Here is a 13506-nt window from a genome sequence, read left to right on the forward strand (position 1 = left end):
TAATTGGCCCAGCTTCCTTCTAAATTTTCTGTGGTTATCTGATCTTGGCTTGTTTCCGAACGCAGGACCGGGGACCCTGGCTGGGGCCGTGACGTGCGTCGTGTGTCTCAGGGGTGTGTGGTCGTCAGTCGTGCGCTGTTTCTGCACCGCGGCGGCGGCTGTGAAGTGTGTGGGCTTGAGGTCCGACCCCTCGCTTGGCCGCCGTGGTTTGTGTCCGTGTGTAACTGGAAGAGCTTTGCTCCAATTCAAAGGGGGAGACGTGCGGTCACGCCCCTTCTCCATAATCACCCTTTCTCCGAGGCATTCTTCAGCTTCTCAGATGGAATATTCACACAACTTTTTTTTCATGCATGACTTAGGATGAATTTCCTTTGAAATCGGCGGCGGCCGGCTCACCGTGGCCCCGGCGTCTGCGGTGCCCCGCGTGGGCAGCCCCGGCGCGGGCAGCCCCGGCGCCCCCCGCTACCGGCTGCAGTCGCTCAGGGCCTCTCTGTGTGGACAGACTGCTAAACATGCACGTAGCTTACCTACCTGCCATTTTTAATATTTTCCAGTCTTCTTGAAAAAAGTTATTGATTTGACCTCCTACCTAAAATAATGTTCTTTAGCTGGTTAGACACATTATCTGACTGAGTTTACTGAAGCAAAAACATTCCATAACCCTAACCTTTTCCCTGACCCCTGCTTTTAACAACTGCCGACACGGCTCTGCGCTGCTGCGCGACCGTGCCCGGATGAAATCTGTCAAACAGCTCCTTGAGTTATTAGGCTGTCTGAGTCTGACCTTTCTGCAATCAAAGATATATGACTTAAGGGCTCAGATTTGCCATGGCAACCGGTCCAATTTGCTGCCGTGAGAAAAGGTCTAATTGTTGCAGAAATTTAATGATCTAGAGCGACATCAGGGCTGTGAGATTTTATGAACTGTTTACACCGTAATTTTCATTTTGTTAATGCAGTCTTTTTTTGTAACCCATTCATGGCTAGAGCAGAGCGGTTGTGTTTTATTTAGACTGTCGTTGCCGATCAGGAGAGCTGTGTCAGAAAATGGGCCACCGTTTGAGACGCCCTTAATACGGGGCGATATTTCACTGGGAACACACTTCCTTATTTTCGTTCTTTTAAAGGATATTTTAACTGCCTCGACCTTTGCCAGACCCACATCCATCACGGGCCTGGGAGGAACTGCAGACTTCTCCTCCACCCTCTCCTGATCGGCCTCCTGATGGAGTGCCTGTCGTAAAGCAGCAGGGATCGTGGGGCGGCGGGGGAGGGGGCCGAGTGCTCTCCATTATTCTCCATCAGCGCCCGCCCTTCACCGACCCTGCACCTGGGGAGGACCCTGCACCTGGGGAGGAGCAGGGCGCCGCCCGGCAAGCGGTCCGGAGAGAGGCCCCGCAGAGCGGGGCGGTGCCCCCGCTGCAGCGCCCGGAGGGGCTGCTTCTGCCACGGGAACCTGCCTCACTTGTTGCACTGACCCGGCGTCGGGTGGGGAAATGTCTCGTCATGTCAGTCCCCACATGGAAGTTTTTTCTCCCGATAAATTCATGGAGGGTGATATTAGGAGAAATTGAGAGTGTATATAGATTGTATTGTTATGCAGTTACTAAAATTTAAACTTGGGAAATGAATATTATGCCATAAACAGTAAATGTTGTATTTTCAGTTATCTAATCGGGAATATTTCTGTATAGAAACAGAGTAACTGATTGTAATCTTTGCTGTTCATTTGTTGCCCAGCTGGACAGGGCTGTCTGCACGCACATGGGGCGCACTGCCCCGTGTGCGCAGGCCCGTGGGGGCGGGGCTCTGGCGGGCGGGGTGCCGGGCCCACCTGGCGCCTTGGGCTGTGCTCCGCTGCCCAGAGGAGCCGGAGGCCGGACCCTCGACTGGCCCCAGAGCGACGTGACGCACACCCCCCGGGGGAGGGCGCAGGGTGGCTGGCCTTTTGAGAGGTGCATCTGGAGTGAAGGTAGGAGTAAGGCAGCGCTCTTTCCGAAGGGGCGCGAGGAGGTCGTGGGGTCCAGGGCGGGCTAGTTGCAGGGTGCGGGGCCACTGCGGGTCTGCTGTGGGCCGCGCTTTACACGGGGGCTGTGGTGTCGTTTCAGACGTGAGGAGGACGATAGACGATCTGAAGAAGGTGATGAAAAATTTTGAGTCCAGAGTTGAATTTACAGAAGATTTGCAGAAAATGAGCGATGTGAGTGTTGTTTTCGGTTCCCAGTTTGCTTAGAGGAAAATTTCATGCTGGGGAAAGAGCCTTACCGCCGGGCAGCAGGTGGGCGGGGCTTGCAGTGCTGCCCGCCCCTTTCCCGGGCTGCGGGCGCCTTTCGGTCCCTCGGACACGCTGGCGGGCCGGCTGTGACGTGCTGTTTCTGTTCAAAACACTAGGCTGCCGGCGACATCGTCGACATACGAGAAGAAGTTAACAGTGACTTCGAATTTAAAGGTAAGCAATACGGTTGTTATTTACGTAGTTATTTAACTATTTGTCAATTGCCTTGGAGTTCACAGACTCTTCTGTGAGATACTTGGGACTATGTGATGTTTTTTAATTTATAAGATGGCAAATGTTTGTTCCATTTACCCACCCATTTTTATAACGGATGTTGCTGTCAGGGTTTCAGTGTGCTCTAAGACAGAAAACGTCGGTGGGTCAGTGACTTTTGGATGGCACGCGCGGTCCGCGCCAGGCTCTCGGGAGGCGGCGCGGCGTTCTTCAGGGCTGCGTCCCGACCCACCCCGTCCGACCCCGGGGACGGGTGTTCTAGACTCGGGCCTGTCCTAGCGTGACCTTCGACCTTAGGCCATTGTGCATCTCTTGCTGGTGGTTCTCTTCCCGAAACGGTGGCTGCAGACGCTGTGTTTGGAGGAAAGCGTGGTCTGAGCTCGCGGCGGCCTGCAGTTTGGGGTGCCGGCCCCGGCTTGGCGGACCGCTGCCCCGCCTCCCCAGGGCTCCCCTGCTGCCCTGGTGCACTGGGGCGCGGCCCGCGGCCCTGGGAGGGGGGCGTTTTCCAGTGGCACAGGAACGGTGCCACTGCTACGGTTTTCTGCTTTGCTGCTGTAGAAAACTGTTACAGCTCACATTCACTTTGACGAAGTTCACAGGCTAGCGATGCACTCTCAGGGTAGTTGTTGAACGGGAGGCGGCGGGCGCGCGGTCAGGTCGGAGAGCAGGTCAGCAGGGCGGCCTGCGTCTCTGTGCGCGGTGCCCGCGGAGGAGCGGGGGGGTGTGTGCACGTCTGGGGCGGGAGGCCCGTCAGTGCCGGCTCGTCGGTGACTGTGGCCGTGACGCAGGGCAGGCCGTGCAGCGTCGTCCCCGTGTTTCCGGATCCGGGAAAGGGCTGTGCGCTGGACGCGTGGGGAGGCCATCCGCTAGTCCCGCGTCTCAGGACAGCACTCCAGACCCCTTCCCTCCTGCCCCTGCCCAGGGTCATTTGCTTAGGACTAAAGTGTTTGTCAAGCGGAAGACGGGCTGCAGTGCGGGTGGGGCCTGCTGCTGCCCGCGCGCAGGGTCGCAGAGAAGGTGAAGCAGTGCAGGGAGCAGAGACGTTCCCGCGCGGAGTGGCCGTGGGAGGTTCCAGGGGCTGTCCGCACGGGCTCTTCCAGGCGTCGGTGCCCGCAGTGCCCCGGGTGGGCGTTGTCCTGTGACGCGGTGCCGTGTGGTGTGGATCCGGGCCAGGAGGGTCGGCCGTGTGCCTTGCACTGGGCCGTGCGTTGCGACGAGGGTGCCTGGTCACCGTGTCTGCCTCTGCGGGTGCGGGAACCTCTCTGAGCGGCTCGTCACAGTGTCCGCGCGCGTGGGAGTCCTCAGGGCGCTCGTCAGCACCGGTGCTGAGCTTGCAGGTCCGGGGGCCCTGAGGCCCCATGCTTCCGGAAGGTTCTCCAGTGCCGGCCTGGCTGCCGCCCCCCAGACTGCTGACTGGGGATCAGGGTTCTGAGAGGCGTGCACCCTTGGCGCTCCCCCAGCTGGCTGGGAAGTCACACCCCCGTGCCCCCGTGTCTCCGAGTCCCCTCCCGCCTCAGCAGGCCTCGGTAAGTCGAGGTTGGTGCCTTTTTGAAGCTGCCTGTTAACGCCCTTGTCTTTCCTCTTCAAACAGCAAAACACCGCATCGCTCACAAGCCTCACTCCAAGCCCAAAACCTCAGGTAGTTTTGAAGCAGAGTTTCCCGACGGCGCGAAGGCCCAGGCCCCACTGGCGGACGAGGCGCTGTGGGCGCGGCTGGAGGAGCTGGAGCGGCGCGAGGCGCTGCTGGGCGAGCTGGACAGGTAACTGGCGCTGACGTGTCCCCCCGTCCCCCCGTCCCCCCGTCCCCCCGGGAGGTGCTTCCTGGGCAGCAGCAGGGCGGTGCAAGTGTCCTGCAGGGGTGGGGGGGGGGGCGAGAAGCGCAGCGCTGTCAGGCGCGCATCGTCCTGCCGCCCAGGGACGGGGGTGAGCGCTCCAGGGTGCCTCCTCGGGCCGTGCCTGCCTGTGCGCCCTGCACGCCTGAGGGCCCTTGCGGGGCTGCTGCGGGCTGTGTGCGCCTGCGCTCACGCGGGGAGCCCCGTGCCCCGTGGGCTGCGCCTGTGGGCTTCAGGGACTCAGCCCGTGCAGCCCTCCGTGTCTTCTGCGCGGCGCAGGCGTGCGTGCTTCCTGCCCCGTGGCGTGCGCCGTCCTGGGTCCCGTGGACTGGCTGGCGCTGGTTACTTCTCAGAGTCGGGTTCGTGGCTTGTGATTTCCTCCGTCATGCGCGCTTTTTTTGCATGATGGTATTTCGGTTCTGTTGCATTTTTGGTTTTCTTGTTTTGTAAGGTGCTCAGGTCCTCTGTAGAGTGAAGTGTGAGAGATCCGCGTGTCTGTGTGGACGTGAGCCAATCACTGCGTGGGCCAAAAAGTCTGTGCAGTTTTTCCCATAAAATAAAAGACGCATTTTTCATGCTCACAGTCACTTGATTGGTTGGGATATTCTGGCATGCCGGCCATCTCCCTCTTGCTGTAACGTTGATTGTTCTCAGTTAACGTCTCGATTTGATCGCTATCAACTTGAACTGGTCCACCCGGCTGTGGAGCGCTGTCCAGAGAGACATCTCCGGCACGAAACTTCACAAACCACTTCTGACACGTTCGATCGGTCCCTGCGCCTTCTCCACACACTGCACACATCTTTTCTTGTGTTCCAGTTGCATCTCTACCTTTCTTGAAGTAACAAAGCATAGTATGCCCAAAATGTTGCGTGTTTTCTTCCATCTTCAATAATAAAGTGGCTACACAAAAATTCACCAATCTGATAAGTTTTTTTTAACGCACACTGACACGACAGCGGTCACAATAAAATCTAACGAAATTGTTTCCGACGAAGCTGAAAGACGACTACGCGCTGCTGGAGCCGGTGCACGGAGAACCCCAACGGGCCTCTTCACCAGCCCGCTGTGTGCGTGTGCGCCGGTTCACGTTCTTGGAACAGTTGCAGCCGTGCGTGCGCGTCCAGTGTTCCGAGTGTGGAAACAAAGTGAGGAGATGGTACTGTCCTGTGGCTCTGCCCCACGTTTCTGGTCGTGGTGTGTGCCGCGCTGGCGTCTGGTGGGCCCGGTCCCCCCGGGAAGGTGACGACCTCACCTGCTCGGGCTCTGCTCGCCCCACGTGACCACGACGTACGCAGTCAGCGTAGGGACGGGGCCTTCTCTGTCCACGTCGGAAAACTTCTGCTCACCTAGAATTCTAGTTTCACTGTTCAAAGGCCTAGTTTTTCCCCAAGTAAATGAGCTGCAAATTAGAAAGCGTGAGATTCTGCATTTGACTTTCCTCTTTTCCCTTTCCCTTCCCCAGCAAGCCTGACACCGTGATTGCCAATGGACAGGACGCCACGTCTTCCGAGGAGGAGGAGGCGGAGGAGCAGAGCAGAGCCGCGGCTCCCGGCCGCTGTGACGGGGGCGCCGCAGACCCCGGACCGCTCAGCGGGCGAGTGAACGGTCACGCCCACTGCTCAGTGAATGGGTCGCACTCTTACCACAGTGACGAGGATGAGGACGAGGATGAGGATGAGGATGATAGCGAGGAAAGTGAACCTGCCCACCACGCTGTAGGGGCCGGACACAGTTCCGTACCAACGATATATTTTTCTCACACTGTGGAGCCGAAGAGGGTTTGTGTGCTCTTCACTTTACTAACCTGGCATGTAGTTGGGACTTTGCACAACGTCTCTGATGTTTTCTGAAAGAACAGCATTAACAGTGGTTAACATGGCAACAGGAAACCATCTTTCCCTCTTTTTCTGACCAGTTTACTTAAAAAGAAAAAGGGGAGAAATAGTCTGAAAAGTTAACTGGTGTTGGGCCCTTGTTCTCGGCGGCTACACTGGGGTTGGAGGTGTGTGGGGTTTGGAAGGGTTTCAGATTTCTTTTCTTTTTTTCCTACTTTTTTAAAAAAAACATTTTATATATTTAGAGAGAGAGGAAGGGAGGGGAAAAAAGAGGGAGAGAAACATCGTTGTGTGGTTGCCTCTTGGGCACCCCCTACTGGGGACCTGGCCCACAGCCCAGGCACGCGCCCTGATGGGGAATCGAACCCGTGACCCTTTGCTTCACAGGCTGGCTGGCTCTCAGCCCCCTGGGCCACTCCAGGTAGAGCCAGGGGATCGGATTTCAGTGGCGACTGTTTCGACTCCGCCTGTGCTCCGTTCCCAGAGTTTTCTCAGGAACTCCAGGGTGACTGTTGCAGGCGTCCGGGTGTGTTCGGGGTGCTGGACAGTGACTGCAGCAGTTAAGCTCTAATCACTGCAGGCTGCTGTTTCTGCGTGGGCAGAGCCCGCCAGGAGCACCCTGAATAGGGAGGGGGATTTAGGAGGAAGTGAAAACAGCTTCTTTTCTGACAGTCAATACAAACACCTTCGGGCGCCCGGGAGTGGAGGAGTCTTCCAGGGCGGGGCCTGAGCTGCTCCTCCGCGACACTTGTCCCTCTGGGACTTTCTGCAGGGCGCTCAGCACTGGCGGGCTCAGGGGACGGGGGTTGGGGGGTGGGGAGGACGGCTGCCCTTGAACCCGGAGCCGGCCAGGTCTGGCAGAGCACCCTCCGCCTCCCCCAGCGCTCCTCCCCCGCGGGCAGCCCTGGGGCGCTGCCTCTCCACCCCGGGCATTTCTCAGGGCCCCTAAGTTGTCCCTGCTCTCGCGTGAAGGGAGGTGATTGGTTTTTAGAATAGTCTAATTCTTCAGACGAAAGGGAGCCTCTTGTGAGTTCTGTGGGAAAAGTGACTGATTTAGTCGGGGGAAAGTTTGTTTCTTGATTCCCCGGGCTGCGCATCTCCCCCCTTCCGGGAGTCCAGGCGAGACGTGTCTGCAGGACTGGGGCGGGGCGCCCCGGCACGGACGGGACGGGGGCTGGGCTCAGGTGTCAGGTCCGTCTCTCAGAATCAGAGGCATTTAAAAATTGTGAATCGTAAGTACGATGTAATACTGCTTTTATGACTTAAAGTTTATATTCTTAGTTTGTGCTATTTGTTCGCAATGCGCGATGTGGGCCAGGAGCCCGCGTCCTAGCGGTGGGCGCAGCCGGAACCCGCCCCGGGCAGCCCGACTGCTCCCAGGTCGCTGTGCGCTGCTCTCTGGGGGGAAGCGGTGTCCCCGGAGCCGGAGCCGGCCGTGACGGCAGATGGACGGTCCGCCGGGGGCGGTCCCGTCTGCGGAGGTGCGGGGAGGGGGCCCTGGGGCCCCGCACCTCGCCCCCCCCCCGCCACCGGAGATGCGGGCGCTCCCCCTGTCGTGCCCCGAGTCGGGGGGGCAGTGGGCTTGGTTCTGGCCCGGGCTGCGTTTCTCGGAGGATCGTAACTCTTCGCCGGGACACTTCCAGGTCCGGATCAATACTGGAAAGAACACCACTTTAAAGTTCAGTGAGAAGAAGGAGGAAGCCAAGCGGAAGCGGAAGAGCAGCAGTGGCGGCGGCCACGCCGCCCCCGAGCTGCCCACCATCAGGACCCCGGCGGACATCTACAGGTGAGGGCGGGGCCCGCGCACCCCTGCGCTTGCGTCCTTCCGGGTCGGTCGGGCAGAGGCGCCGGGGGTCCGCGGGGGGCGGGGGGCACGCCGGCCCTGGCGGTGCGTTCGCGGGGGCTGCTCTCACGACTGGCGTCCGGGAGACCGCGAAGTGCGAGCTGTCTCCTGAGCGGGTCCGGCTCGGGGGCGGGCTTTGGGCGGATCCCGCGCCGGTCACCCGCGGCGCGTCTGCGAGCGGGGCGCTGGGCTCACTGCGCCCCGCTGCGGTTCCCAGCGGCGCCCGCGGCGGGCCGTCCGAGGCCGCAGGAGCACGCCGAAATCCGCAGACACAAGTCTGAGCAAACCGGTTCGGACCGCGTCTCGGAAGAGGTCGTCCGCGGGGCGCACACGCGACTCCCAGTCTGGCCCCTCGCGTGAGCGCGCGCTGTGCCCCCGCAGGGTCTTCGTGGACGTCGTGAACGGGGAGTACGTGCCCCGGAAGTCCATCCTGAAGTCGCGCAGCCGGGAGAACAGCGTCTGCAGCGACACCAGCGAGAGCAGCGCCGCCGACCCGGAGGAGCGCCGCGGGCTGCTGCGGGGCCTCAGCTGGGAGGAGGCGGCGTGCAGCGACGCCGGCGAGAGCATCCCGGAGGAGGGGCAGGAGGGCCGGCCGCGGGGCGCGGCGCCCCCCCTGGCGGGGCCGCCCGAGGTGCAGGTGCGTGTGCCTGGTCAGGGCCCACGGGCGGGGGCTGGGGGCCCGCACCTCGGAGGGCTCGAGTCGTCCAGGGTCCCTGTTTCCCAGGCGATGGTTGGCGTTTGCAGGGTGTTTCCTTTTTTAAAAAAAGAAAGTTTTCGTTGCCTTTGCTGGGTGACACTGGCCGACAGAATTAGAAAGAAGACGCCTTCACCCGGCCTCCCTCCCTCCCTCCCTCCCCTGGTGTCAGAGGTGCAGCGGCTTCTCTCCCGGGCACTGTCTGCACTCGCCTCTCGGTCACTTCACTTCACTTCCCTCGTGGTCTCGCGAGGCTGCAGGCCTGGGCGGCAGCCCCATGTCTCTGGGGCGTCACTGTGCACACATCTGTCCTCTCAGATGTCACGGGACCTGGGGGACCCGGGGCCTGCGCTGATGACGACTCCTAAGCCAACCGTGCGGGGCGCACCGTCCAGCCCGCTGTGTGCCCTCAAGCACAGAGGCCAGGGCCGGCATCGCCGAATGCGGTGACACGCCCGGTGGCCTGGACGGCACCGCCTGGGAGGCGGCCCTGCTGCTGGGCCGTTGGCGGGCTGCGGGCACATGGCCCCCCACCCGGCGCCTCGCCCTCCCCAGCTGCCATCCAACCCCGGGCTGCGTGATAACTGTGATGCCTTGTAGTTCACGGTGCGGGCTGGGCACAGATGCGGGGTGTGAAAGTCGAGGACCTCTGTCGACCCGATTTTGGTAAACGAGGGGTGTTTCACCATTTGCTTTTTTGTATGAGCACTGAAACACGGACTCACACTTGGTGGTGTGATTAAGATATTTTAGTGGTATTTGATTTCTCTGAATAATTTGTATTTTGATGGTCTGTCTTTTTACCCAAAAATCTTATGAATTTACTTTTTAAAAAAAGACTTTTGTTTATCTTTTTAGAGAGGGGGAAGGGAGGGAGAGAGAGAGAGGAGAGAGAAACATGATGTGTGGTTGCCTCTCGTGCGCCCCCGCCTGGAGACCTGGCCTGCTCCCCAGGCCTGTGCCCTGACCGGGAACTGAACTGGCGACCCTGGGTTCGCAGGCCGGCGCTCAGTGCACGGAGCCCCACCAGCCGGGGCTGCATGTGCTTGCAGTGAAAGTAGACATGCAGCTGGCAGCGCAGGGCGGAGGAGTTTGTGGGCGCCTCGCTCCTGGTCGTCCCAGCGCTCTGACCTTGTCTTGCAGGCCTTCTCTGGAACCGTGGTAGAAAAGGACGTGCTGTCGCCCTGCGCAGCCCCTCGCCCGGCCGGGGCGCACCCGCTGCTGCCCCCCATTCCCGAGCGGAAGGAACTTCTGCCGGAGGCCTCAGAAGAAGTCACGAAGAGGGTTTCCAAGTTCAAAGCTGCCAGGCTGCAGCAGAAGAACTAGGCCCCGCCCGGGAAAGGGGGGCCGAAGCCCAGCCCGGCGTCCGTGTGCCCCGCGCACCGCGGACGCGCTCCCTGCGTGGGGCGGCGGTCGGGCCCGACTCGGAAGCAGCCCCCGTCCCTGCCAGTGGCGCCCTGAGTCCCAGCGAGCGCTCGGCCCCTCAGCTCCGCATGCGGCCCGCACGCCTGTGCCTGCCGGCCTGCGGGGCGGCGCCCTCTCCGAGCGGTTTGCGGAGAGCGCCGTCCGTCTGCACCGTTGCCGAGTTCCGGACGGAACGCGGCGGTTCCGCACCAGCTGCGACGCTGCGTGTACCCTGTGGGCCGTTGTAAGGAAACTTTTAACATTTACACAGATTCAAGAATTCCATTACTTGCTTTAGCATCTTAAAGGCACTTTAAAGGAGTCTACTCGCAGGTCCTGCAGCTCGGTGGCTGTGCGAGGACGCTGCCCCCTCGTCTGTCGCTGCGTCATCTTGGGGGCGGGAGCCACGCGGGGCCCGTCGGGGAGTTTCTGTGGTCGGGAGAACGGTATTTTGTAAAACGTTTTTTTTGAGTAAAAATTTTATGAAACTTGCTCTCGAAAATGTGAACTTGATGACTCAGAGTTGAGTAAGGAAATGCCCGTGGTTCGCGTGTTCGCTGCACGCAGTGCGCGTGTCCTCGCGGTCCCGCGGGCACGTCCTCCCCGCGGGCGCGGTGTCGGCGGCCTTCTGCCCTGGGGGAGACAGAGGCCGCCCTCGCCCTCAGAGAAACGTCCTTGAAGCGGGGAATTCTGTGTCCTGGTGCCCGACACTGCCGTCCCCCGAGGCTCCCTGTTTGTAAGTAGCTGAGATAACATACTTACTTCCAGCCGAACTCCTCAACGCACGGAAACGTGTTCTGACACAGAACCTCACATGCCGTGTCACTCGCGGCCTGACACGCACCGAACCCGGGCTCCCGAGAAGTGTCCCGTGCTGGCGCTGAGACGGGCCGGCAGTGCGGTCCGCCCCTGTGCACGGCCGTCCGCCCCTGTGCACGGCCACACCGTCGAGGGCTATTTATAGCTTCGCTAACGAGTCGGTGCTTCAGCCGAGTGGAGTCGTGTCCCAGAAAAGTGGGAGCTCTCTGCAGCTAGAACAGCACGACCGTGGAGTTTCGTGAAGATGTGTTTTCATAGTCGGGGCGGCGGGGAGCCTGAACCCCCGAAGTCCGTGGACAAGTCAGAACCGAGGACTGATCTGGAAAGGTCGCCCCTAAAGAGGCGGGGATGTGTTCTTCAGCCCACGTTTGTCAGCGGTGCGTGCGTTTCTGGTCTAAGACTGGTTTTCTCTCAGCCCAGCCCCACAAAACCCCAGCTCCCCTGGGAGCCGGTCACTGCGCCGGAGCGGCGGCCGTGGCGGGCGTCACGGACGTGCGGGGTCACCAGGTCACGCTCCGTGTCCCCGAGCTGCGTCCGGAGCCTGCCGTGCGCGCAGGTCGCTGCTTCTCGTGGGCCGGTGGACGTCCCCGAGACGCGTTGCCGGAGACCACCTGCCGCCTGCAGCCGCAGCCCCGCGGTGGCGCGCAGGGCCCCCGTTCCCATCGCCGGAGCGGACCAGCAGGTGGAGAGCCTTTGTCCGAACCCGTTTCAGACCCACAGGGGAGGCGCACAGTCAGCCCTGAGGTCCCACACACTCTGCCGCCTCCCGCGGCCGACGGAGTCCCTCTCATCGCGACCCCCGTGGGCGGGCTCCTCACTCGGCCAGGCCACACGCCTTCTCTGAACTTCACCCACGTGCCCCCCCCCACCCCCGGGGCCCCTCGCCCCGGGGACAGGACCCTCCCCGGCTGCCCCCACCTGTGTGTGCTGCTGCTCCTCGGTCCCCACCCGCCCCAGACCGCTCCTCGTGCCCATCGGCTCCCAGGACGGGCGTGGTGGGAGCCCGGGCCGGGTGGTCTGCACACCGCGCCCCACCTGGGGGCGGCCTGAGCGCCGGCAACGTCGGAGTGAGGTTTTGTGGCCGGAGCAGCACTGCTCGTGCCGGGGACGACCCTGGCGTCCTCCTGCGGACCCTGCCACTCCGTCGGTCACCTGGTCACCGGGGCAGGGCGGAGCCTGCTGGGTTTTGCCCCTGTAAGGCCACTGTTCTCCCTGGGTGGCCAGGAGGCGGCGTCCTTGGGGTTCTGAGGGTCACAGCTGGGTAAAGGGGCGACCAGGGGAGCGGCCCTCCCTGCTTCCTGCCTCCCGAGCCTGCGCCTTCTCCCCGTCACTCCCCGTGACGCCTGCCCGGTTTCCTGTCCCCTGACCCCGAGGGTGTGGCCACAGACCAGCCCGGGGACTGGACGGGGTGCTTCTCGGTTCGGGTTTGCCCGGCGCTGCCTTGGGGTGGCCTGGGCTTTCGAGTTTGGGGGAGGGGCTCACAGAGGTGGGTGCCTTTCTTGTCCCGTCACGACGATCCTCCGGACCACTCCCTGATGCTGTTGGCCGGCTTCTCTGCCGTCGCCAGTGCGACTGCTCGGCTCCCGTCCCGGGCCCTGGGCCGAGGTGCAGAACGCAGTGCGGCGAGGGGCCGCTCCTGGCCTGTTTTGGAGCCAGGCGGCGTCTGAAGCATCAGGGCACGTGCCTGGGAGGTGTCGACTTCTGGAAAGCAGGGGGAGACGCGGTCAGTGGTGCTGCCTGGCATTGATGGGAGGCAGGAAAACACGGATCTGCTGATTTCCAGAACCGTTTTGGGAAATCACTTGCGTTACAAGGTAATCAACTGAGTAGGGCTGGGCGGGAGCTTCCACGCTGACCGGACGTAACTGGGGACGTTCCCGATGCCCCGGGTCTCAGCGACTGAAGGACCCGAGGGCCCCCGCCCTGGACAGGCTGTGTCCCCACGACTGCCCTCACACCCCCCATCTGGGCGGCGTCAATAGCCTCAGCGACCTTTGGGGCCTTGTCCTTCCTTCTGAGCTCGAGAACGGCCAGTTCACAATGTCTGCTCTGGACAGAACCAGGAGTTGGGCCCGAGCGCGTGGAGCTGTGGACCAGGCCCCCCCCCCTTCCGTGGAGACACTTGTCCTCTCGGAGCGGGGTGCCGGCCGAGCAGCCGCGGCCTCCGGTCCCCTGCGCTGGGCTCGCCGCCCACGCGGCGGTGTCGGGCCCTGCAGACCGGAAGCGGCGCGCTGCGCCCCGGCGGGGGCGGCGGCAGGGGCCTCTCCCTGGCCGCTGCTCCTTTCAGCCGAGGCCCGGCGCCCGCGGAGAGGCGCGGGGCGTGGGGGAGTCAGACGTGTGTGTCTGGCGTGCGGTGTTTCTGTGCTACAAACAGCTGCATGCTCACCCACATTAACCCCGTGGTACGTGGGTGTTGCCAACTCCTGCTGTGTCTCTTAAATCAAATCCCGTAAACCGCTGCGCACGGTCTCGTTTCCCAACGGGCCGGCCTTCCGGCGGCGCAGGGACTCGAACTCCGCCCTGCGGACTGGAGGGCCGAAGGCAGACGGACCGTCTTCGTTAACTGC

At 61.9% G+C, this 13506-nt stretch overlaps 1 protein-coding gene across 1 annotated transcript in view; it reads left to right on the forward strand.

Moving 5' to 3' along the window:
- Positions 1-10613, forward strand: part of URI1 (URI1 prefoldin like chaperone) — a 33240-nt gene extending 22627 nt beyond the window's left edge. The window contains exons 5-11 of the mRNA XM_045818701.1: positions 2109-2200; positions 2392-2449; positions 4101-4269; positions 5807-6122; positions 7823-7965; positions 8404-8659; positions 9860-10613. Coding sequence (XP_045674657.1) covers positions 2109-2200; positions 2392-2449; positions 4101-4269; positions 5807-6122; positions 7823-7965; positions 8404-8659; positions 9860-10042 — 1217 coding nt within the window. The 3' untranslated portion in view covers positions 10043-10613. The remainder of the gene's footprint in view (positions 1-2108; positions 2201-2391; positions 2450-4100; positions 4270-5806; positions 6123-7822; positions 7966-8403; positions 8660-9859) is intronic.
- Positions 10614-13506: the final 2893 nt, after the last annotated feature.

This window comes from Phyllostomus hastatus, unplaced genomic scaffold (assembly GCF_019186645.2).
Source record: "Phyllostomus hastatus isolate PE091 unplaced genomic scaffold, TTU_PhHast_1.1 phas_scaffold_345, whole genome shotgun sequence".
Classification (NCBI taxonomy): Eukaryota; Metazoa; Chordata; class Mammalia; order Chiroptera; family Phyllostomidae; genus Phyllostomus; species Phyllostomus hastatus.